General features: G+C 42.5%; 1 protein-coding gene across 4 annotated transcripts in view; it reads right to left on the bottom strand.

Annotated features, from left to right (window-relative positions):
* LOC138570097 (intraflagellar transport protein 70A) overlaps positions 1-23,136 on the bottom strand; it is a 694,742-nt gene that overhangs the window by 566,669 nt on the left and 104,937 nt on the right. For 3 of the 4 annotated variants that reach the window (XM_069648698.1, XM_069648696.1, XM_069648697.1), the window contains one exon: positions 13,728-13,793. The exons of the other annotated variant lie outside the window; for it this stretch is intronic. In XM_069648698.1, coding sequence (XP_069504799.1) covers positions 13,728-13,793 — 66 coding nt within the window. The remainder of the gene's footprint in view (positions 1-13,727; positions 13,794-23,136) is intronic. 4 annotated transcript variants of the gene reach the window in all.

Genomic DNA, 23,136 nt, shown 5'->3' with positions numbered 1-23,136 from the left:
TTTACTAATATTCTTCCAAGTATGTGCTTTGCACTAGATTGTTAATGGATAATGAGTAAGTATAGGCGTAGGAGCTGTGCAAGGGTACATGTTGAGCTTAAAAGGTCCTAGATCAGTTGAAAAATGCAGTTCCAAACAGTCTTCCAAGCATGACCCGATTCCGAAGTGCGGACGCCTTCGCAGCCACGTCATCACGCATGGTCACGTGGCACTGTCCTGCACTGAAATGTCTGCAATAGCTCCCAGTGGCTGCGAGGAGTAAGGTGAAAACCCTCTGCATTATGCACAGGGCCTTCTGGGCCCTGGAACTTCAATACCTTCAACTCTCACTTCCTATATATCTCCCTGCTCCAGCTCTTCCCTCATCTGCCTCCAACAACCTCCGGGTCAGTCGCTTCTGCAAGCAACCAGTTGGTAGGAGATGTCTTTTTTTCGGCTTGGGCCTCCCTCTGCAACAGCCTCCCTGCCTCCCTGAAACTTGAGAAGAACCATCGCCGGTTCCGGAAGCGCCTCAAAGCCTTTCTCTTTGCGTCAGTTTTTTCTCCTCTTGTCCCCGGGTGACTGCCTGGCTGAAACCGATTCTGCACTGGTCACCAGGCCACTCTCTGATGTCAGGCCCATGAACCCCCTCCACAGCCTGTCAGTCGCACCCCTGCACTACCTTTCGAGCAAACCCTCCACTTGGGGACTGTTTTCTGTATCCCTAACAGTGCCACCACCACCTGATGTCTGCACCTATCCTTGCACTTGGCACAATCGGTCCGTATTTTTACTTATTGTCATTTGTTCTTCTTCCCATGTACTGCACTTTCCCCTCTCCCTCCCCATGCACTTGGGCGATCCGAGTGACACTTGGCCTACTAGGATCCTTGTCTCTGTCTCCCCTCTGTTGCCCCCTTATCTTGCCTTGTTACGCCTTGCACAATGTGTGTATGGGCGCATTATGAATGCCATAGCATACAATTGCACATCACATGATATCAAACACACATTGCGTTCATAACAGCAGGATGCCTGCCACTTACCTGGTACACTTCACAGGTTTTTTTATTCTGCAGTACCCAGCTTACTACATACTTTTCAAAAATGATCGCACAAAAGCAGCACTGAATACATCTTACCAACTTCTGACAAGTACATATTTATTTATTTAATTTATTCGAATTTGTAGAGCGCACAACAGCCCAGGGGCATTGTGGTGCTTGTTACAGACAATTTTTAGTTACAGATAAGTGAACATTTGCAATTTACAGTATGGTGGTTATTTTACAGACAGTTAATGCTTGCAGTTAGGTAAAACAATTGCAATTTACTGTACAGAAAGTGAGATTTAGAGGTTTCTTCGGAAGGCAAGGAGCACGTTTTCTGCTCTAATATCTGTGGGTAGTGCGTTCCAAGATTTGGGGGCGATGTAGGGGAAGCCTATCCCGCCAGCTTTGGCCCTATTGATTCACGGGATGTGAAGTAGGTTGGTGTATTGTGTTCTGGTGGGTCATGTAGAGGAGGATTTGGTAATTGTCTCCGATAGGTATGATGGTACAGAGAGAGTGAGGCATTTATGCGTGAGGGTGAGGATTTTGAAAGTGGTTCGCTCTTTGACCGGGAGTCATTGATCGGATTGTCTGGCCTGGGAAATATGCTCCCTTTTTGGGATGCTTAAGGCTGCACATAGGGCATTGTTCTGCGTAACTTGTAATCTTTTAACATTTTTCTTTGGATGTACCTGCTAATAGAGCATTGCAGTAGTCTAGTTTAGCACCAATAGTTGCTCTGGCTATTGATAGACAATTGGGATTGAATAAATATGGTTTTGTGGCATTTATGAGCTTGGTGGTGTGTGTGTGGATACAGGTCATGCATACAAACCGGATGCCTGCCCCTTACCTTGCACACTTCCACCATAGGCTTCTGCACTTCTTTGTACAAAGAGTCCTTCTGACAGTTTTTGCGTACACACCACTACCACAAACCTTATTGAGCAATGTCTTTCGCTCCACAGTCCCATTTCCATGGCTTCCATCCTGAAAACGGCTGGATGTGGCACGTGTAATGCTGAAACTACAGAGGAATCCACACAGTTTTTGTGCTAGGAAGGGTGGGTGGGGGGTGAGTGTGAAACAGTGTAGGGGATTGGGTCTGTTGTGGTCCCTCTGAAAAGGTTGTTTTTTAACATGTTTTTTGTTTGTTTACGTCCTTGCAAACAACCTTTTTTGTTTTTTCTCTTTGTATGACTCTTTGTTTCTCCTCCTATTTTTACTGAATTATGGTCAGCGCTTCTTGCACAGTGTAAAAGAAAATGGTATTGCCAAGGGCGTGCAAAGAAATGCCATTTTCACGGAACCGGTGTATATTTTGCAACTTCATGCTTTCATAGTGGGTGGAGAACATCCCATCAGTGCACAGAAATGCAGACATGCTTCTGTTTATAAGATGCCTTCCGAGCTCTAGCTGGGGACAAATTAAACCGGCATGGTCCCATTCTCCTCTTGGTGGAATGGTTGAGAAAACAACCTTGGCAGTGGAAAAAAATCTGCATCACTGCATTCATCCACTTCTTCAGGTGACGGAGCAAACGTCCACATGATATATAACCCAAATGTAGACCTCCATAATGCACCCAACAGTAACGATAGACGCCACATATGTGCAAAGGTAAACCATCACGGTGAAACTGCACGCATAGAGACTGGCCCACAAAGCATCCACTCCTTCCAACCCGAAATTACCAGCAACACCTCTTTGCACGGCAAACCTGTGCAGATCTTGTACAAATTTATCGCCACGATCAGCACTGTGCATCTCGTCGTGTCCACCAATCTCATTACACAGAGAGTATAGGGAAAAAGTAGTACCACCCCTTCCTGTGAACCACACCCTTCACACCCGATTCCATAATCACCACAGTTCCATTTGCATGCCCGCCATGTTGAGAATGGCAGGGTGTGGCACGTGCGCTTTCTCAGCTGTAGCGAGGGCTACACCCCAGTAAAGCAGGGACAGTCCGTCCTTCTCCCCTCTCCACTGTTCTTCTTCCAGCACTCCCCGATTCACTAATAAGAAATATTCACGCATGCATGCAGCAATCACAGCCAACAATTCTGCATCCAACACTATCATTTCTGTACAGCACTCCATATTTACCGTTCAACACTTTACTACAAAGGGCTGGAAATAAATCAACGATTACAGCATCCAAAATCATCCGGAGCGGCACCCATCACGCCTTTGACCATGCACACAAGAGTCTACTGCTTGCCCACAGCTAGCACAACATAATGGAGCCAAGCAAGCGAACATGTGGCCAGAAACCACAATCCACAAACGTAACATAGGCAGCTGCACTTCTACCCAACCCCAGCACCATAACACAGCGATGCATATAAACATGTAACAGTCAGCAGATTCCATAAACATACCACTGCCTCCGTCACCCCTATCCACTTCCATTCACAAAGTATTATGTCACTGGCAATGAAACCACACAATCTTCAAAACATTGAGCCAACTCCAAGGAAGCTACACAAACCAGAATATCCAAGCACACAGAAGATTCACTTCAACCCTACCCTCTTCTATATGGACAGTGTTCCAACACTGCACACAGTGGCCACACTGCAAGACTTTTCACTGCACAAACTCCAGCCATACACCGAAACCCTAGGATGTTCTAACAATGACTGCACCCATGGAACCAACAATATATGCATGTCAGCACACTTGTGGTGCTCTATGAAGAGTATAATGTGCTCCACAACCATTCTCTAAAGGTGACCACCCTCTGAGAGATGCAGGCAGAAATGCATTGCTGCGTTGGGTGTGGTGAAGGCCTTGGCTTTTGGGTGCATGGCCTATGGCCTTTGCCCATGCACCCAATAGTCTAGGCCTTGGCCACACCCACCGCAAAGTAAGCCAGCCATGCATGGCAACAGGTCACCAAGTACCACTATCCACAAACACACCACAGCCACCGGCACTCCTACCAAACCTCTACACCGTTGTATAACTATGCATAGAAAGATGCACCTTTTAGCAGAATCTACAAACTTAACACAGCCTACGGCACCCCTACCAACTTTCATTCACATACAATGGTGTTACTGCCAACCGACCAAACCAACAGTATGTGCACGTCACACGTCAGTTGACTTCTGGTGCTCTATCAAGTCTAAAACGTGCTCCACAACCATTTTGTAAAGGTGAGCACCCTCTGACAGATGCAGTCTAAACTGCATTGCTGCTGTGGGTGTGGGAAAGGCCTAGACTACTGGGTGCATGACCTACGACCTACGGCCTTTGGCCATGCACCCAATAGTCTAGGCCTCGCCCACAATCACTGCAACATAATGCAGCCATGCATGGCAACATGTTCCCAAGTACCACACTCCACACACTGACCACAGTCACCACCACTGCTACCCAACCTCTGCACCGTAGTACAGCTATGCATGGCAACATGCTTCAGTTAGCAGCATCTACAAACATAACACAGCCTCCGGCACCCATATCCACTTTCATTCACATAGTATGGTGTTACTGCCAATCAAACCAAAAAAATGTTTGCAACAGTGTCCCTGCACCAAACACTCCATTCAGTACACAAAAGTAATACCTCATACTGCAGTACAGTAGTCAACACTCCGAGAAATGGACACTACGCAATCCTCTGTGCTATGCACTTCACCCCTATCCACTTCAATGCACACACTATTTCAGTATTGCACCCACTTCACACACTATAGTATCCATTCATATAGAAGATATACTTCAACCCTACCCTCTTCTATACTGACAGTATTCCAACACTGCACTCAGTGCTCACACTGCAGAACTGTTCACTCCATTAGCTGCAGCCTTGGAGTACAGAGTGTAGGATGTGCTATGAAGCACCCCACCCATGGAATCAACAATGTAGGCGATACTGAGGAACCACACACAGAAAGCAACAATGACAAACCTAATTGCAACCACAGCACACAGTTGTCGGTGCAAGGCCTCCATCCGTGCAGCGAATGGGCTACGGGCTTACCACATGCAACACACTGGAGTACACGCTATTTTACAATGTGCAAGTCATGTGCAATGCACTCTCTTTCTGCGATTGAACTCCCACTACTCACCATGGAAAGAGGTGTCTGCAGCAGCTGTCATGCAGTAACAAAGTGTGCCTTCAGTCAGTACACAAAGTAGTCGCATGTGCAGAGACCCGCAAATGGGTGCTGTATGCACGGATACTGCAGGCATATCAACGTCTTGGTACATCTATTGACATATCCCACTTCTCACTCCCCCACCCTTTCCATCCCTTCGGACCACCACCACATGGCGTACTGTATTCAGGCACAAAAGCAATATCTCATAGTGGAGTACAGTAGGCAGCACTCTGCGCAAAGGGTGCCACCCCTATAACTTTGCCCCCCTGCACGAAACCTCATCCAACTTGCCGAAGGAATTCACAGCGGGCCATATACTTTTTTTTGCAAAGTTTGGTGAGGATTCCTCCAAGGGGAGCGCCGTTATAAGCCACCCAAAAAGCTCTTCCTATGGAAACAGCAAGTTTATGGCAAAGTATATGGGCCACTCGGAATTTGTTTTGCAAAGTTTGGTGAGGTTTGGTCAAGGGGAGGCAAAGTTATAGGGGGGGTCCCAAAATTTATTTTTTTCCCATAGACATAATGGGGAAAAAAAATGTGCTCACGCCTACAGCCCAAACTGCTGGACGGATTTTCACCAAATTTGCGGCAGTAGCGGCGGCTTGGTCCCGAAAGCGTGCTTTCGTTAATTGGTGTAAATCCGACCAGTAGTTTTCTTGTAAATGACAAAAACGTAAGTAAAAAAGATTAGCAATATCTATGTTCGGTCCGCGGACTCACTTCCCTGTTCGCTGCGCGGACAGGCTCCTGATTGGCTAGGCGCCCCGCATCATGTCCGCGGACATTTGGCGTGATCGCTGATTGGATGGTGAAGAGCGTGAAGTGCGTCAGATTTTTAGGAACGCCCGCCATCTTGTATCCACGTACATCCGCGGACAGCGCAGTGTCAAATGGTGGGGAAATATAATTTTGGCAAGTGTATTGGCGTGTAAGACGGTTTGGGGAGGGTGGGGGAGTAAGAGATGGGTCAAATGTATTTATTTAGGTGACAGGCACCCCTGTTGTGTTCGATGTGTCTGCGGACAGCCGCGCTGTCCTCATTGTCCGTAACCAATCACAATGGGGTGTCCGAAGGACACTATACCTGTCCATACTGTTCGCAGGCGAGTTGAAACTGTTCTAAGAACACAACTGATGTCTGGGTGTCCGTAAGTAAGCAAAACTGGGGGGTGTCCTAAGGACACTCTACCCGTCCGTGCTGTCCGCAGGCAAGTTGAAACTGTTTCATTTTGCTTGCGTACAGTACGGGCAGGTATAGTGTCCTCAGAACACCCCCATTTTGTTTATTTACGAACATCCCAGGACACTGCGTGTGTTCTTAGAACAGTTTCACCTTGTCTACGAACAGTACAGACAGGTATAGAGTCCTTAGGACACCCCCATTTTGGTTAATTGCAGACATCCCGGACACCCGCCCAACTGACTTTTTTTTTTAAAGGCACAAAGGACTGCATTAAAACACACATAACATATTATATATATGTATGTACAATTTATGAAAGAGAAGGGGAAGCAGAAACTGACAAACACAGGGGGATTGGGGGTTTCAAGAGGATGGATAGGAGGAGATGAAGGGATGAAGTCTCATCAAAACGTTTTTCTTCGTGGGGAGGGTTTGCGGATAATTGACTGGGATATGGAGAGGGGGGACGGGTACATGTGGGACAATGGTATTTAATTTTTTCTTTTATATGGTCCTCCACAAAAACTTTCAAAAGTTTGAAATTTGTCATGAGCATGTCCATTTTTTCTTCCATGCGCTGGAGAGTCTTTTCCAAAGTATCTTTTGGTGTACTGTTTTCAATGTTTGTATGGTCTGTTAAAAACATATATATATATATATGGTAAGTGCACATAAAGTAATGCTTATTAATTTGGTTATATAGAGAAGTGTCTACCATTAGTTTCACTATCTTCAGACATTTCCTCATGTGGGATATTCTCCTCAAGCCATTCTAAAGTACTGGACATTTCTGTGAGAAAAATATATATATATATTACTTTTATTGTATCTAATACAGAAATGTTTGAAATATATAAGAAAAAAAGTTTACTTACTAGATTCTGGTAAGTTGTGTTCTCCCTGTTCTGTAGATCTGCTGTTGCTCCTAGTTGTGCAGTTTCTGTGAGGTAATTATGTTAGAAGCATATCTTTCTTGTTTTGGTATATTCCATTTTAGTACAGATGGTATTTAAATGGATGGTTGATGTGTTAGGTATATAGGTTCCCCTTCTTATTTATTACTACATATAATGTGTTTGTGTGCTGGTTTTTGAACTTGTGCAGTGTTTATGGCATGATAGAACAATTTAAGATACCCCTTGAGTTTTTGGGTAGTGTTGCTGTTGTCCGCGTCTGTCCGCGGACATACGCACAGTCCGCGGACATCAAAATTATTATCTGGGGATTCAGTATGTTCTACGTTACATGTATATAAAGTCAGGGATATTATCGTTAAATTGTGCTACTAATAACCTATCAAATTCAGTAAAAAAACATTGTGAAAGGGGCGTCATGGTTCAAAGTAAAACCGAAAAACCCCTGGTAAGCTAAGCAACCATAACTCGTGCCACCGTGCACTGCTAAGACTAACACCCAGGACATCAAAGATGACATCACAAATGTCATTGATGACATCACTGATGACATCACATGTGCATTTACTTTTCATGAAAACTCTGTACAAGGGATTCTTATAATGTTGACCAAAAAGTGCCAAGGATCATTGGAATAAATATCATGAGCTAATTAGTGCATTAAGCAATGCATTGATATAAATAGCATTCTATTATGAAGTTCTATCCAGTATACTAAGCCACTCAAGCTGAAACATAGGTAGTGTGTACAGCATACATGATGAAGGGGCAATATTCATATTCTTGCCATGTTGAATAGTGAAATGATAACTGGTTACTTATTCGAGTTTTGCCATTGCATTTTTACAGACAAAACACAGAGACAACAACACATACAAATAGGAGTATATACAAGTATGTACAAGAAGTAAGCAAAAAAGCAGAAGTAGTAGCAGAAAGAGTTCCTAACCTAACTGATTATCTTTATGCAGAGAAATGATTGTTCTGTTTAAAAGCTGCTACTTACCCTTTGTATGTGTATCACATGATGTGACTGGACCCTAGGGAAAGGAGTCTGAGTACAATATATACAAATATGAGTATATACAGGGAAAGTACAGTAATTAAAAAAAAACTATGAGAAAGTGCTGATAACCCTAATGATTATCTTCATGCACACAAAGGATTGCTGTCTTTCAAGCCTGTGTCTTCCGCTATGTGTATGTTTCATATGATGTGACTTGACCCTAATTGAATTACTGTAAGAACATACTTAAAGGATAAGTCTACAAATATAGTACATTTTCAATTTTTAGTTCTTGACTGTTACTGAACAAAACCATGTGGCCTAGATATGTCAGTAAAGGAAAAAAGTGGGAGCCAGACATGTGATGCCATCAGTGATGTCATCAATGACATTTGTGATGTCATCTTTGATGTCCTGGGTGTTAGTCTTAGCAGTGCACGGTGGCGCGAGTTATGATTGCTTAGCTTACCATAACTGGCGAATTTCAGGGGTTTTTCGGTTTTACTTTGAACCATAATGTCCCTTTAAAAAAGTTTTTCTACTGAATATATATATATTATATATATATATATATATATATATATATATATATATATATATATATATATATATATATATATATATATATATATATATATATATATTTGAGACAGCTTGGCTTGTTTAAGACAGCTTTAGCTTATCTAAGGCTGGCAAGCTTGATTTGCACTCCCAGCCAGGGTATCACAATGATATATATTTATTTTTTTTACAGGGCCCGTGGTAGCGGCCCTGTAGTTATGGTTAAGTTGCTGAACTCATAGGCAGGTTTGATGAGGTTTCGTGAAGGGGGTGCAAAGTTGGAGGGGAGTTCCAAAAATGTATTTTTTTCAATAGACATAATGGAAAAAAACTTTGCTCACGCCTACAGCCCAAACCGCTGGATGGATTTTCACCGGATTTGCGGCAGAAGCGGCAGCTTGGTCCCAGAAGCATGCTTTTGTAAATTTGGTGTAAATCAATGACCAAAAAGTAAGTCAAAATAATTAGTGATATCTGGTCCGGTCGGCAGACCCACGTCCCTGTTCGGTCCGCGGACAGGCCTCCGATTGGCTTAGAAGGCGACATGATGTCCGCGGACAACTGATGCGCCCGCTGATTGGCTGGTGAAAAGCGTGAAGTGCGTCAGATTTTTGGAAACGCCCACCATGTTGGATTCGCGGACAGTGGGCGGTGTCTGCGGACATTGCGGTATAAACATATTCAAAAACACAACTTTGTACTTGTAAACTTATCAAAATCTCTGGGGAGGTGAGGAGTGATGAGGATGGGATGGTATATGGCTGTAACAAGCCAAATAACGGGTGCTTTTCACCCTGAAAGTCAGCGAACAGTCCGGATGTTCGGGGGCAACTATGCCTATTTCTGCATTGCAGGGTTGGTGAAAAGCAGTTTTTGGATGCCTTATAACTTTGGCGCCACTCAATGAAACAGCATAACATTTTGAATTTTATTGTGGACCTCATTTTTAATGGTTTTGGAAGTGTGGCGCTGCTTTGTCAAGAGAATAAAATTAGAGATGGGGTCCCAAAATATTGTAAAAGGCTTATAATTGTGGTGCCATTTGTCGAATCCGCACAAAAGTTAGCAAAATCATTTTGAATCTAGCTATAAATGTTTCTGCAAGGTTTGGTGGGATTCTATCAAGAGGGCGCAACATTAGAGGGGTGGTCACAAAATATTGTAAAGGCTTATAAATGTGGTGCCATTTAACGGATCTACACAGAAGTTTGCAAAAAGATTTAAATCTAGATATAAATGTTTTTGTAAGGTTTGGCAGGATTTTGTGAAGAGGGGGCTAAATTATAAGGGGGATCTGAACATTTTTGGATGGCGTATAACCTTGTTGCTGTTTGAAGAATAAGGACAAATGTTTTCAGAAAGATTATAGACCCAACCTTGAACGTTTGTGTAAAGCCTGAATGGATTTTGTCAAGCGGGGGCTAAGTTATATGACTATTGTATGTAGATACATTTTGACACTTTTGAAAAAATAAAACCTGGGTGGATTTCCAGCAAACTCGTGTAAGGAGCATTGGCAAAGACCTTAAGCATGGTTTTGCAAATGTGCCCGTGTTTTATTTTTTGAAAAGTGTCATAATGTAGGTACAAAAAATAGTGATATACCTTTGGTTACCGAGGTATAGCCTGTCGCCATGGCATAAGGTCATGACCCGGACAATCTGGCTACTGGCCATGACCACGATGGACGACACAAGGGTTAAAGTGGCCATGTCTACCTGGGACCGGCTATGTGGTAAAGCTATTCGAAAGTGGGATAGGTTTGAAAGGGAAAACAAATGTGCTTGTGGTAATATGATCATAGGGTTCCCTCTTCGCCTTCTGCAGGCTGGCAGGGAAAGGGAAGAGGGGCTATGTACAGAGCCCCACCTTGCTTTCCATGGGGGCCATCTTGGAAAATGATGTTCCTTCCTAAATGGCGTCCTGCTTTAGGAAGAAAAATCTTTTTTTTTAGCTCCCCGGGTTCTGGCTTTGGGAACTCGGGATGTTAATGGCCTTCATCCCCAATTGCAGGGGCTGGAACGGGGTAGAACGGTTCAGAGCCTTCATTATTCACCCTCGCTTCGCTTGGGGGGCCGAGCTGTTATCCCTGTTCAAGTCCCTTGTGGGGGGGATGAATGCCACATTATTCCATTTAGCATAACACAAAATGCTAATGGAAATATTGGAAAATCTTATTGCGTCTATGTACTTTACTGAGAAACGTAAAGTAGATGGAGTATATGTTTTTTTTTTAGTTCTATTTTTTAACTGTGAAAGGTGATTCCTAAAGGAACCTTACTTTTTAAAAAAAAATGTTTTAATGTATTTATTTTGTGCAGGAGAGGTTAGAACGTAAGGTGGGGAGGGACATGAGGGAAGAGGCACCAATCACTAATATGGAGGGGCAGGTTGCCAGGGGAAGATGTTGCATGTGTCTTACTTCTATGGTCGGGAGCAGTGTTTCTCATGCTCCTTCATTACAGCTTCAAAAGCACTTTGGAATTGCTTCCCCCTGCACAGTGGTGTGTTGCAGTATATACAGATGACTGTTGTCTTCGAAAGATATGGATCAACAGCCTCTTTTATTGCTTGCAAGGTAGCTGGTGGGATTTTGTGTCCCACAGAAGTATGCTGTGTGGTTACAGTTTCGGTTGCGGAAGATGAGGTGGAGGAAGACACCCTACTACTTGCTAAGAAAGGAACAACCTTTCTGAGAGCATTGCAGTGGTTGGATTTGGTGTGGCGGCGCATGGAGGTGGTCCAGTAGGAGTACTGTCCAGGAATTTCACGACTGAGTACACGCAGTGCATTTCACTTTGGTAGCTTTAGCCTTTGGTACATTCTCAATAGTGGTAAAGAACTGCCACACCCATGATTCTCTCTGGGTGCTAGAGGTAGGCACTTCCTCTACCTCATCGTGTTGGTCCTCTTCATTGTCTTTGGAAGTACTGCGCTTTTTTGTGGTTTAGGCCCTCCAGCTGGTGATGGTGGTGGCTCTTGGGGAGGAGGGATGGCAATAGCTGATGCCATTTTTAAGATAAATAGCAGTTTTGTTAATAGTTTTCCAAGTATGTGCTTTGTACTAAATTGCTAATGGATAATGAGCAAATATAGGTGTAGGAGCTGTGCAATGGTACATTTTGAGCTTGAAAGTTCCTAGATCAGTAGAAAATGCAGTTCCAAAAAGTACTTGAATCACAGACTTGATCGCGAAGTACGGACACGTCATCATGCCGAGCGTGAGCGTATGGTCACGTGGCACTGTCCGGAAGGTCCGTGATGACGTCAGACGTTCTCAAATGTGGACGGATGCAAAAACAGGGGAACAAGTTGCAAAAAAGATATAGAAGTGTTAATAATAATGCTAGAAGGTGATAAATGGCAAAGTTTTAAGGTGAAACTTTGTAAATTGGACAAAAAGTTTGCTATATTGGGGTAATTATGATATTAGTAAGTTGTGAGAAAATAGCATGCACTGGTAAAAACCCATGAAATTCAGTGAAAAATCTTTGTTAAAAAGGGATGTTATGGTTAAGTTGCACTAATAAAAACCTATGAAATTCATGAAAAATTGTTAGAGATGTTATGGTTACAAGAAATACAAAAAAAAAAAAAAAGAAAAAAGGAAATTCGCCAGTTATGGTAAGCTAAACAACCATAACTCGCACCACCACCGTGCACTGCTAAAACTAACACCCAGGACATCAAAGATGACATCACAAATGTCATTGATGACATCATATATGTGGGCCACTTGTTTTTGTTCAAAGACCTATCTATGCCAGGTGGTTTTGTTCACTGACAGTCGGAAACTTAAAATTCAAAAAGTGACTATATATATATATATATGTATATATATATAATACTTTCCTCAGGGTTTGCTCTCAGTTCATGGTGCATATACATGGAGCAATAAGCAGGCCTCAATCACACAAATCCCCATGGCCTTGTTGTACAATGTATCAAGACATACCAGGGGAAGGGAGTCATTCCCCCTGGTTCTAATGGAACGTGTACCGAATCACACCAGTAGGGAGCCATTCCCCTGGCAAGAAAATTGTATAAAGACTGCTTTGAAATCTAGCAATCAGGGGAAGGGAGTCATTCTCTCTGGTGTTTGTTTGAAGGGAGATTTTGATTAGCACCAATCCAGAAGTAGGAGAAAGGAGCAACTCTCCTTAAAGAAGGAACTTTATGTTGGTTTACTCTTTAGTTTTAGAGTGTGAGGGATAGACATAGGTTTTGACACAGGACGGTGGCTTATACCTTGACGGATATCTTGACAGACACTTTTAGTGTTAGTTTTGAGGCAGCAAAACCCCTCTAAGAAGCAAGGGATAGCGAGGGCCCCTTTTTCCATTTTCTTAAATAAATGTCTATAACCACTGTCATGCCACCTTTGTGTCAGTCTCCTTCTTCGACACCCTTACATGACACAAGAGTTTAATGTATTGATATATACTTGTTGTGTACTGACTGACAAAAGGTTTATGTAAACCAAAACGTCAAATAAAAAATATAATTTAGCATATTTTAACCACACCAACAAAACAAACAAATCACAATTAATGTCCTAAATTGCCAGCTCACGCACCATATGGTTATATCTGTATGAAACCAATCGTCTTAAATAGTAGCTTCAGCTAAGTAGTCTGTATTAAGATAGCCAATTTAAGCTGTAATCAAGAGTTGTAAGCAAGAGCAAAATATCTCATAATTTGCTTGATCCTAGATATGTGTTACTTTTGGAAATCTGGCCCATTGTGGAACGGGATTTGTAGTATAGTATTGTCCATGTTAAAAATCAGAAATACACCAAGCTAAGGTTTACTGACAAGGGTGTGGATGTTGAAACACGGCCCAACACGAAAATTAGTTCTTGTACAGTACACTGACACAAATGGATGAGTAAAGGATTTATTCTTTTTTACCCTAGATTGTTTCTGCAGCTCATTACTGAGGATATGAACAGCTTCGACATATCTTCCATCTTTTATCTAGAAAAAAAGGGAAAATCTGTTAAGTGGAATTAATTCTTCAAAATACCTAACTCACAACTCAGTCTTTAGGCCACATTTTAATGAAGACTGCAGAAAGACATTACCTGAAATTGTTTTTATCAGTAATTGTCTACAAATTAAAAACGGTACACGTTTAATACATTCATTTATTTAATAGATATTTAACATGTTTGTTGCCAAGTTAATCTGATGTAATTTCCTGAGACATTTGTGGTGTTGGTTGTCCCTTTTTTTTAATCCACTTTATTTGTTGTTTTGAATAACATGCAAAGAACAAACAGCAACGTCATCTGAAAAACCTAACAAAACACCCAGATAGTAAAATTCATGACATTTTTAGGAAACATGCAGCACCATATTTGAATGAATGAAACAAAATAACTAATAGCGATCAATAAGTACCATTTTACACCCAGTTCTCCAACATTTGACGCACCACAAACACAAGACAAGACAACATCGACATCGACATGCACAACAGACAACTCCAAATAACCAATAACCAACCCCCTTAATGACGTACCAGACTAATTAATACATGGTATTGGTCTTTCAACCGTACAAATCATCAAAAGTCCCTCAAAGCCGGGAATAATAACCCTCCCTACCCTGTTTCAAAAACATAACTTTTTCATAGTGCGACAGGGTTTGAACATCCAATAACCATTCCTCCACCTTTGGTTTCTTTCTCAACTTCCAGACACGTAATATTTCTTTAGTTGCCGCTACCAAAACTCTATTGATCCAGTCTGTTCGTTCTCTGGCTTTACCCCCCACCCCCTTCCTCTGTTTGACAATAAAATTGGCGAAGACAAACTACGTGGAAGTTGCTCCTCCACCACAATGTCCAATCTATCCAATACATTAGACCAAAATTCAGACATTCTGGAGCATACCCACAGCATATGCAACAAAGTACCTCCTCCACATCCGCACCCCCAACAAGAATCAGTTTCAAAAAGACCCAATCTCGCCATCCTAGACGATGTCCAATACAATCTATAAAGGATCCTTTGCCTAATGTATCGCAGTCCTGTGATAATCTAATGATTAGACTGTATGAATGATCAAGAATCATGAGACCTCAGCCAGTAAGTAGTTTTTCTTTGGACTGAAAGAGAGCCCAATTCTTTATTAACCAAATTCTTTTCTTTTCAGAAAAAAACAGAAAAAGGATACATCTGCTTCCGTGTTCAGCAATTCTTCATGGAGAGGATCGTCTCGTTTGATTGGCCACGTTTACATGGGTAAGTTCTATTTTAAAGTCTCCTTAAAGTCCTTTCTTCAGTTCTCTTTATCCTAACTCCTGTCTTTGCCTCTCTTCTTTTCTCTTTCCTTTTAGCTCTGTTTATTTTTATTTACTCTGTTTGACCTTTCTTGTTTTTGCTCTTAGCTTTCCATTCTGAAAGGGTCTTTCCTTTGTCTTTTCTGTTTAGCTTGTAACTAAGCTGATAGAGTTCAATTGTCCTTGTCTTCCCCTCAGACTTCGAGCAGTTTACCCTTTGTCTCTTTCAATAGACTTGCAGAGCTTCAGTTGGCTTGAATATTTCTCAATCACACTGCTGGCTTCTGTTTCCTTTCGAAAGTTCGTTCGAAGTGACTACTTTTTAATAAAGTTCTCTTTTCCCTAACTTCTCACACTTGAGGAAGCTCACTTGTGTTATTCTTTTAAAATATCTCTTAAAGTTAGAACTTTCACCCTATTGTAGTTTCCCCTGTTTCCTTTGTCTTCTCACATGGTCTTTTCCCCTTATTTCTTTCCTTATGTAAACTTCTTTTATAGATCGTAGTGCTTGACTCCTCCTTACGGATACAACTTCACCCCTTTTAGAGTCTCTGCCCCCTTTTTGGGTTAAATTAGCCTGTCCTGTCCTCTCTCTTTGCCAGCCTCCCTGGTTCCTAGCCCTTGACTCCTCCTCGTGATACGGAGCGGTTACCTGTGAGCAGCGTCTCTCCCTTTTTCACCCGATCGGTGAACGAATACTCGTCCGCTGCTCCTTTTCTTCCGGACCTCAAACCTTTCCTCCGGACTCTACTCGATACCTTCACTTTTCGTCGTGGAGACCATCTCTCTCTTTCCTTCACTCCGCTGGCGGGGAGCAGTTCGTTGCGATCCGCGCCTCCTCACAACACTGTACGCGGTACCATTTTCTCTTCTCTGGGTGAAACACCTTTACTCGTTCCGGTGCCTGAACAAGACCTATATTACTATTGAACTTCTTTAACCGAACTATGCCCAAAGGGACTCTCGCCACCTCGTCTTCCAACAGCTAATTAATACGCCCAGCTGAGACCGCTGGGCTCGACCTCCTCCTCGTCGCCCACCGTTTCCTAGGAAACCAAACACTGGGTTAGAGGAAAGGTCCTACATGTTTTACTTCCTGCTTTCATATCTCCCCTCAGTAAGGCTTTAGGGTCCGGTTTGCATTAAATGAAAGCAGATTCTGCAGTAAGACATCCACATTGTCACAAGTCCCAAATCCATTTTCGCTCGTACCCCCACATGAATTAGGTATTCCCATTCCTTCACAGGAATAACCATGTCAAGGTCTTCCATCCAAGCCTGGCGAAGCTTGTCCCAAGCTTCCACCACCGACCCATCCACTGGCATCAAATTAGTATACGTACAGTATACAGGGTAGAGTGAACAATCTCACCCATTGCCATGGCTTCATCCAACATCCCCGTTCTTTCAATCAAAAGGGATTTCAAAGTCCTATAACGTTCCCGTTCTCTACCCCCAATCCCAAGGTTCACTCTCAACTGGTCAAATGGAATCACACTACCATTCTGCCATACACCCCGAATCCTAAGTATGCCCTTATCGATCCAACATTTCCAGCATAAAGATTTATTCATCCTTTGTAACCCCATAATGTGCCACAAAGACGCATGATAGTGCAACCAGCTATTGTCCCCATTATGTTTCATAAAACTTTGTACTGCCTCCCTAGTAGCGCTAATAGTAGGCAATTTCACTTTCAAATTGGGCAACCTAGACATGGAGTATACCTCACTCAGTGCATAAGGTGAAAATTGAGCATGCTCAATGATATGCCAATTAGGAACATAATTATTAAATGCAGAGGAATAAGAAGTCGGTTTCTCCAGCACAAATCCAGTGCAGTAATTCCGCAGGTTCGGATATCCAAATCCTCCTTTCACCAGACGCATCAAAATGTACCTGGGAACTTTTGGTCTATTACCATCCCCCCAAAGGAATCCCTGGAAAACCTTATCTACAGAGAAGATCACCTTTTTCATAAATTTCAAAAGGGATGGACTGTACAATATAGAGTAATTTTGGAAAAAGTACCATTTTAATGGCGTTAACCTTTGCCCATAATCCCAACTTCAGCTGGCCCCATTTCAATATGTCCCTTCTAATAATCTCCATTATTCGACACATTGAACTCAGCCATTCTTCTCAAATCACGGACCATGTACACACCCAGATATTTCATTGCACCCACTTCCCAGCGACAGTCCCAGGAACCCAAAACATTTCGTGGCAGGCTGACATCCAGTGGGAAGACCACTGTTTTACCCCAATTTATCTTGTGACCCGATAACTGACCCATCTCATCAAACATATGCTTAAGTCTATCACAACCCTCCGCTGGATTAGACAGAACAATAGTCATGTTATCAGCATAACACAAAACCTTTACTTCACGATCGCCAAATCGTAGGCCATGGAGACTCTGTCCTTGCACTAAGTACCTAATAAGTGGTTCCAATGCCAAATTGAACAGATATGGCGACAGAGAGCATCCCTGTCTGATCCTCCTAAACAGCAAAAACGAAGAGGACATAACTCCATTTACCCAGACCTTTGCATTGATGTCAGAGTTCAGTGATCTAATGGTGTTTATGAACGTTTCTCCAAACCCCATTTTCCTAAGGGTATGATATAAAAAAGACCAATTAACCCTATCAAAGGCCTTTTCTGCATCCTTCAACATCAACAAGGTATCCCTAGCTTTCTCTTTCGGTAGCCCCATTATGTCAATCAGCGTTCTAATGTGATCATATCCATACCTACCTCTCATAAAACCAACTTGAGAGCTACTAATCAGGTTACCAATACAAGCATCCAATCTGTTAGTCAATATTCTTGTGAATAGTTTAAGGTCTACATTCAAGAGCGAAACCGTCCTGTAATTGTCACACCTTTTACAATCTTTACCTGGTTTTGGAAGAACTACAATACATGCTTCTTTCATAGTGGGACAAACTATCCCATCCCTCATTAAACCATTATATAGAGTGCACAAGAATGACACTAACACTCCGCTCAATGCCTGGTAAAATTCAACAGGGAGACCATCCAGGCCAGGTGATTTACCTTTATTGAGCTGTTTAATTGCTACCAACAACTCCTCCTCTGTAATGGGGTCATCCATCATTACTGATTGATCCTCATTTAAGTTTGGTAGAACATGCTGCAGATATTGTTCCACTCCATTAGAGTGGGCTCAAAGCCATTCAGTAAAGCCCCCTTGACAATAGAAAAGCCTCTACCTGGGTTTGATCTTATACATTTCCTGTAAAGCATTAAACTCTTCCATACCACCATTGCATACATGGAAATAAGAACAAGTTCAGTTCTTATAACCTGAATGCACAGACACACTTTGGAAGCAAACGCACCCTTTTGGAAAATATGCACTCAAGGGTCGCCGACACTCCCGCCGGGAGCGCGAAAAAAGCCTCTGCTCCGTAAGTATTATTTTACAAACATATTCTCGGTTTTATTTCTTATTTGGTGCAATGTATGGATATTTTACAGCATTTCTTGAAGTGCCTTTCAATAGTTTTTGTTAAAAGAACTTCAGGAGAGCCACCTCCGGTTCCGGAAGCAGCTCAAGACCTTCCTCTTTGCTTCTGCCTTCTCTCCTCCTCTCCCCTGCTGATCTGTTCTATCTCGGCATCGTGCACCTTGTCACCCTCTGACTTTCGGGCCCAAGTAACTGCTCACCCTGCCACCCACCTGCTCTGCATCCCAGCACTGGGGTCTGTATCTGTAACCCCACAGTGCCCCCCATGCTTTCTGCACTTATGTGGCATTCCCTGTCTGCTGCCTTGTACCTAGCACTTGTCACCTAATGGCTGCACTGCCACTACATTTTGCTCTTATCATTTATTTATGTTTTATTTATTTCTCTTTGCTCTGCACTCTTCTCCTCCACTCCCTTGCACTTTCCCCTTCTTCCTCTCCCATGCACTTGCGCGTTCTCAATGTCACTTGGCCTAGTAACATCGTTGTTTTTGTTTCTCCATTGTTCCCCTCCCTTGCCTTGTCGTGTACTGAAATACTTGTATACGAGTGCGATGCAAATAAAATATCAATAAAGCAATGCTTTGTAAGCATGTAAGTTCATCTGTGTTTCCATAATTTTTAAAACATTATTTTAGTCTGTCAGCAAAAGCGCGCAAGATACATAATCACTGATGTAATTCAGCCTTTCAGCACTACTACAGGGTTGCACTAATTAATGCCACTCTGTTTTATTCGCACCGTTTTTTCTTTCGGTATTATGGCATTGGTAAAACTACAAAGAACCCACAGCATTATGTTTGAGAATCCACTCCATTCAATTTCCTTTCAATTCCACTCCAGACTCCATTGTCACCATTTTTGTTGTTACTTCTCTAGCTGCTCCTTCACTATGGTCGGTGGTGCTCCCCTCAATTCCACTGGTAACTACAAGGACTCTTCCTGATGTTTCCTGCGCTTTCCCCTGACTTTTTATGGCTTCTCATCCCTACAGTCCATCATCTTGTATTTCCGGAATTTAGTATCTTTACACTTTCCTATCATGTATAGCTGTTCTTTTTTTTTGACAACTTTATTTAAAGATTTATCAAAAGAAATACAGATCATTCCAAAACAACAATTATGATAACAAGAAAACGACAAATAAACGAAAAAAGCATTATACAAGTTGATACAAATAGTACAGAATAAATAAGAAAAACCTATCAATTATCTCTACTAATCGCAACAAACCTAATTTGAAATAACTAGCCAAAAATCAGAGGAAAACAAGAGAAATAATTTTTGGGAAAAAAAGAAACACAAACACACAACCACACAACACAAAAAAAATAAAAAGAACACAATAGTAAATTAACCACTCTGAAACAAAAACCATCGCCCATCAGCATTTAATTCACACAGAGTTCATTAAAAGCCTCCCACTGTTCCTTATAAAATTCTTCTTTATGTAAAGCATAATACTTAATCCTCTCAAATCTTGAGAGCAACTGCACCTGCGATAACCATTCATCAATACTTGGTTTCTTTCTCATCTTCCAGAGGTGTAAAATTTGACGAGTCGCCCCCCAAAACACCTTATTAGCCCAACAGAGAGTCGCATAGCTAAAGTGACGAGTGCCCACTGGTGATTTCAAAAGAACTGATGATGGTGTCCTTGGAAAAGAGATGTTCCCGACCAAATCAACTCTATCCAAAACCACACTCCAAAAACCTTTAACCCTCGGACAATTCCATAACATGTGAAGCAAAGTGCCTTCCTCCGTAGTACAACTCCAACACATACTATCCTCCCTTAAGCTAAATCTGTGCATTTTAACTGGAGTCCAAAACAGACGCCCCAAAATCCTCTGTTGAATATATCGTAAATTTAGATCAATTTTCATCCTAACTGGAACCTTCCATAGAACCTCCCAATCCTGCATAGAAATATCTCCACCCAGTTCAGCACACCACATAAGTCTAAGAGCATTCCATGAAGATCTAAATTTCTCTTCTACCGGGAACAACCTCAAATAACTAGACACTGCACGAGGCGCAACTACAATAAAACTACACCTTTCTGGTCTTTGTAACAAAGGGTCAGTAAGCATTAATACTCTCTCAGAAATCAAATCTCACAACAATCTATATCTCCCCATTTCCCTATTATGTAGCATAAACTTCGGCTTCAGAGACTCAAAAGATATCATACCGTCATCATCCCATATGTCTCTAATAAGTAATATACCCTTGTTCATCCAACTCCTCCAGCATAGCATCTTATTATTGATCTGCAACCTCATGTATAGCTGTTCTGATGTGTAGAATGCATGCATTTGAAAGTAATCACACAGAAGACTGTTTCTAGTGCTATTATTCGTCATGATCTCAGTGTCTCCAGGCTACTCCTCATCGCGTTTTTTAATAGGTTTTGTTCCCATTTATCCCTCAAGTCAGACATTCCATCTTCTCATTTATCTGGTCTGGTGCGGATAACCCGGAGGCCACTCCTCCCCTAGGGTGTTTCTTTCAACATATTGTTACCTGCAGTTTATATAACAATTTTGCAATATATCGCATATCTCATGTATAGCTATATATTTTCATATATTCTGCACTTGAGTGAAACTAGGATGTGGGCTATATTCCGACGTATCTACCAAATACGGAACTGGCCTAATGATTTCAATGCTTGATCATTGTTTTTCCTTATTATCAATGGTCTCTACAAATACAATAACATAACACACGCACTCATTAAACATTACTGGCTCCCGCTACAAGAATTCATCACCTCCAAAGTCAACTGCATTACGTACAAAGCGGTCACCATGCATGCTCTCTCCTCCTACCTGGCAGGCAAAGTCAACATCTCTGACAGTCAGCGTATCACCAAAAATCAAAATCGGACCAGACTGGAACAGCAGAAATGCCGACAAGAAAAAGCCAGGAAACGAGCATTCTCGATCTATGACCTCAAACTAGGGATCTTTATATGCATGAACCCATTAATATCTGACTCACTGCCATCCTCTTGCAATTCAAAAAACAAATCAAGGAGTACCTTTTTCACAACCCAAAAAATAAAATGCTTCTGAACTGTCCCAAACCCACCCAGCATAGTTTCCTTTCAGACAACCACATGTAACAGCCCATCACCTTATTCCCCCCACGCACTTTGTTTTAGCAGTGTTTCACATTAACCACTCACTGTAAACTTTTCCATGCTATTGTATTAAAGGTGCTAATTCAGACCATATAGAGGGGTGTATCTACCACCTTTGAGTATAAGCAAGGGGGGGGGACAGAGCACCTTCTGGGGGGTACACAGACAAACTGCAGTCACACCACGAAAGAAGGCCTCACCGGGAAATGCAGGGGTAGGGCACAAGATAGGGAAAAATATCCCAGCTAAACACATTTAGCAGGGATGCCCCCAGGATGGGCCCTGTCCGGGAAAGCCCGCTCCCAACAGTCACCGGCCAGGGAAGAGGAAGACGGAGCTCAAGCTGCGCGTCCTAGGCAGACTGAAGCAGCTAAGACAACACTGGGTGAAGTAATGACAGGGCAGCAAGCGAATCCTGCGGGCACTCGAGGGCAGAAGGAAAGTGGACTTGAGCCATGGCCACGAGTGCCTAAAGGCAGGTGGCTGTGGGAAGAGGAAGCAGAACAGAGTGGCGTTCCTGGGAGAACCAATCAAACTGTACGTTTTTGTGTTCCCGAGAGGTGCCCACCCTTCGGAGTATCCACTAAAAGGTTTGCGAAGGCGGATATCCGGCAGGTACCGTGTGAATGTCTTCCCACCAGAAGCAGGGTGTCTCATGTTCTTTTCGCAATGTTGCTGACCAATGGCAGTATAATAAAGTACCGGCTGTCAACACAAATGTTATTTTATTAATTGAAAACTGTTCCTGGGCGGGGTGAGAATCAATGTGGCGCCACATGGGTAGGCGATGAGTTGGGATACTGCTGATCTCTTAGCCCCAATCACGTTCTATTATCATACGTTAGCTCTAAGGATTGGACATAGTCCAATAAATGACTTTCTTGGGAACCACGACAAAATATGGAAAGTTTGAGCTATCACTGTTTCGAATTCCTTGACTATTGTAATCCTAGTATAAAACTAATGTTCGCTGTAAACCCAGATGTCAGCTCTCATCAATCAAGGATTTCCCTACATAAAGAAACTAAGGAAAGTCTGTATCAGAATGTGCAACTGAAAAGTCGGTGTGTGTACACAACCTATGCTTGCACTCACAACTAATACAAAATAATGCGTGGGGGATGTCAACCATAAACTATACAGTGATTCTGTTACTCACCAGTTGCAGGACTGGTCGGGGCGTTGCTCAACCTTGGGATAACCGAAGAGGGAGCAGCTCCAGTAAAAATTCAGTCTAAGCTGGAGTGTACAATGGTACGATCCAGAACCAGACCTCCTTAACTCGAGGACCTCTTTAAGGCAACATACCCCTTTGCTGTATAACAAAAACAGTCAGACGAATCAATTACCCAAAAGAGCGGGGAAATCCACACCGCCTAACCCAGGCTGTA

Source organism: Ambystoma mexicanum, chromosome 2q, assembly GCF_040938575.1.
Source record: "Ambystoma mexicanum isolate Mex_15411 chromosome 2q, UKY_AmexF1_1, whole genome shotgun sequence".
In the NCBI taxonomy this organism is placed as follows: Eukaryota; Metazoa; Chordata; class Amphibia; order Caudata; family Ambystomatidae; genus Ambystoma; species Ambystoma mexicanum.
The sequence above is the reverse complement of the archived record's forward strand: the minus strand, read 5'-3'. Positions and strand labels throughout refer to the sequence as shown.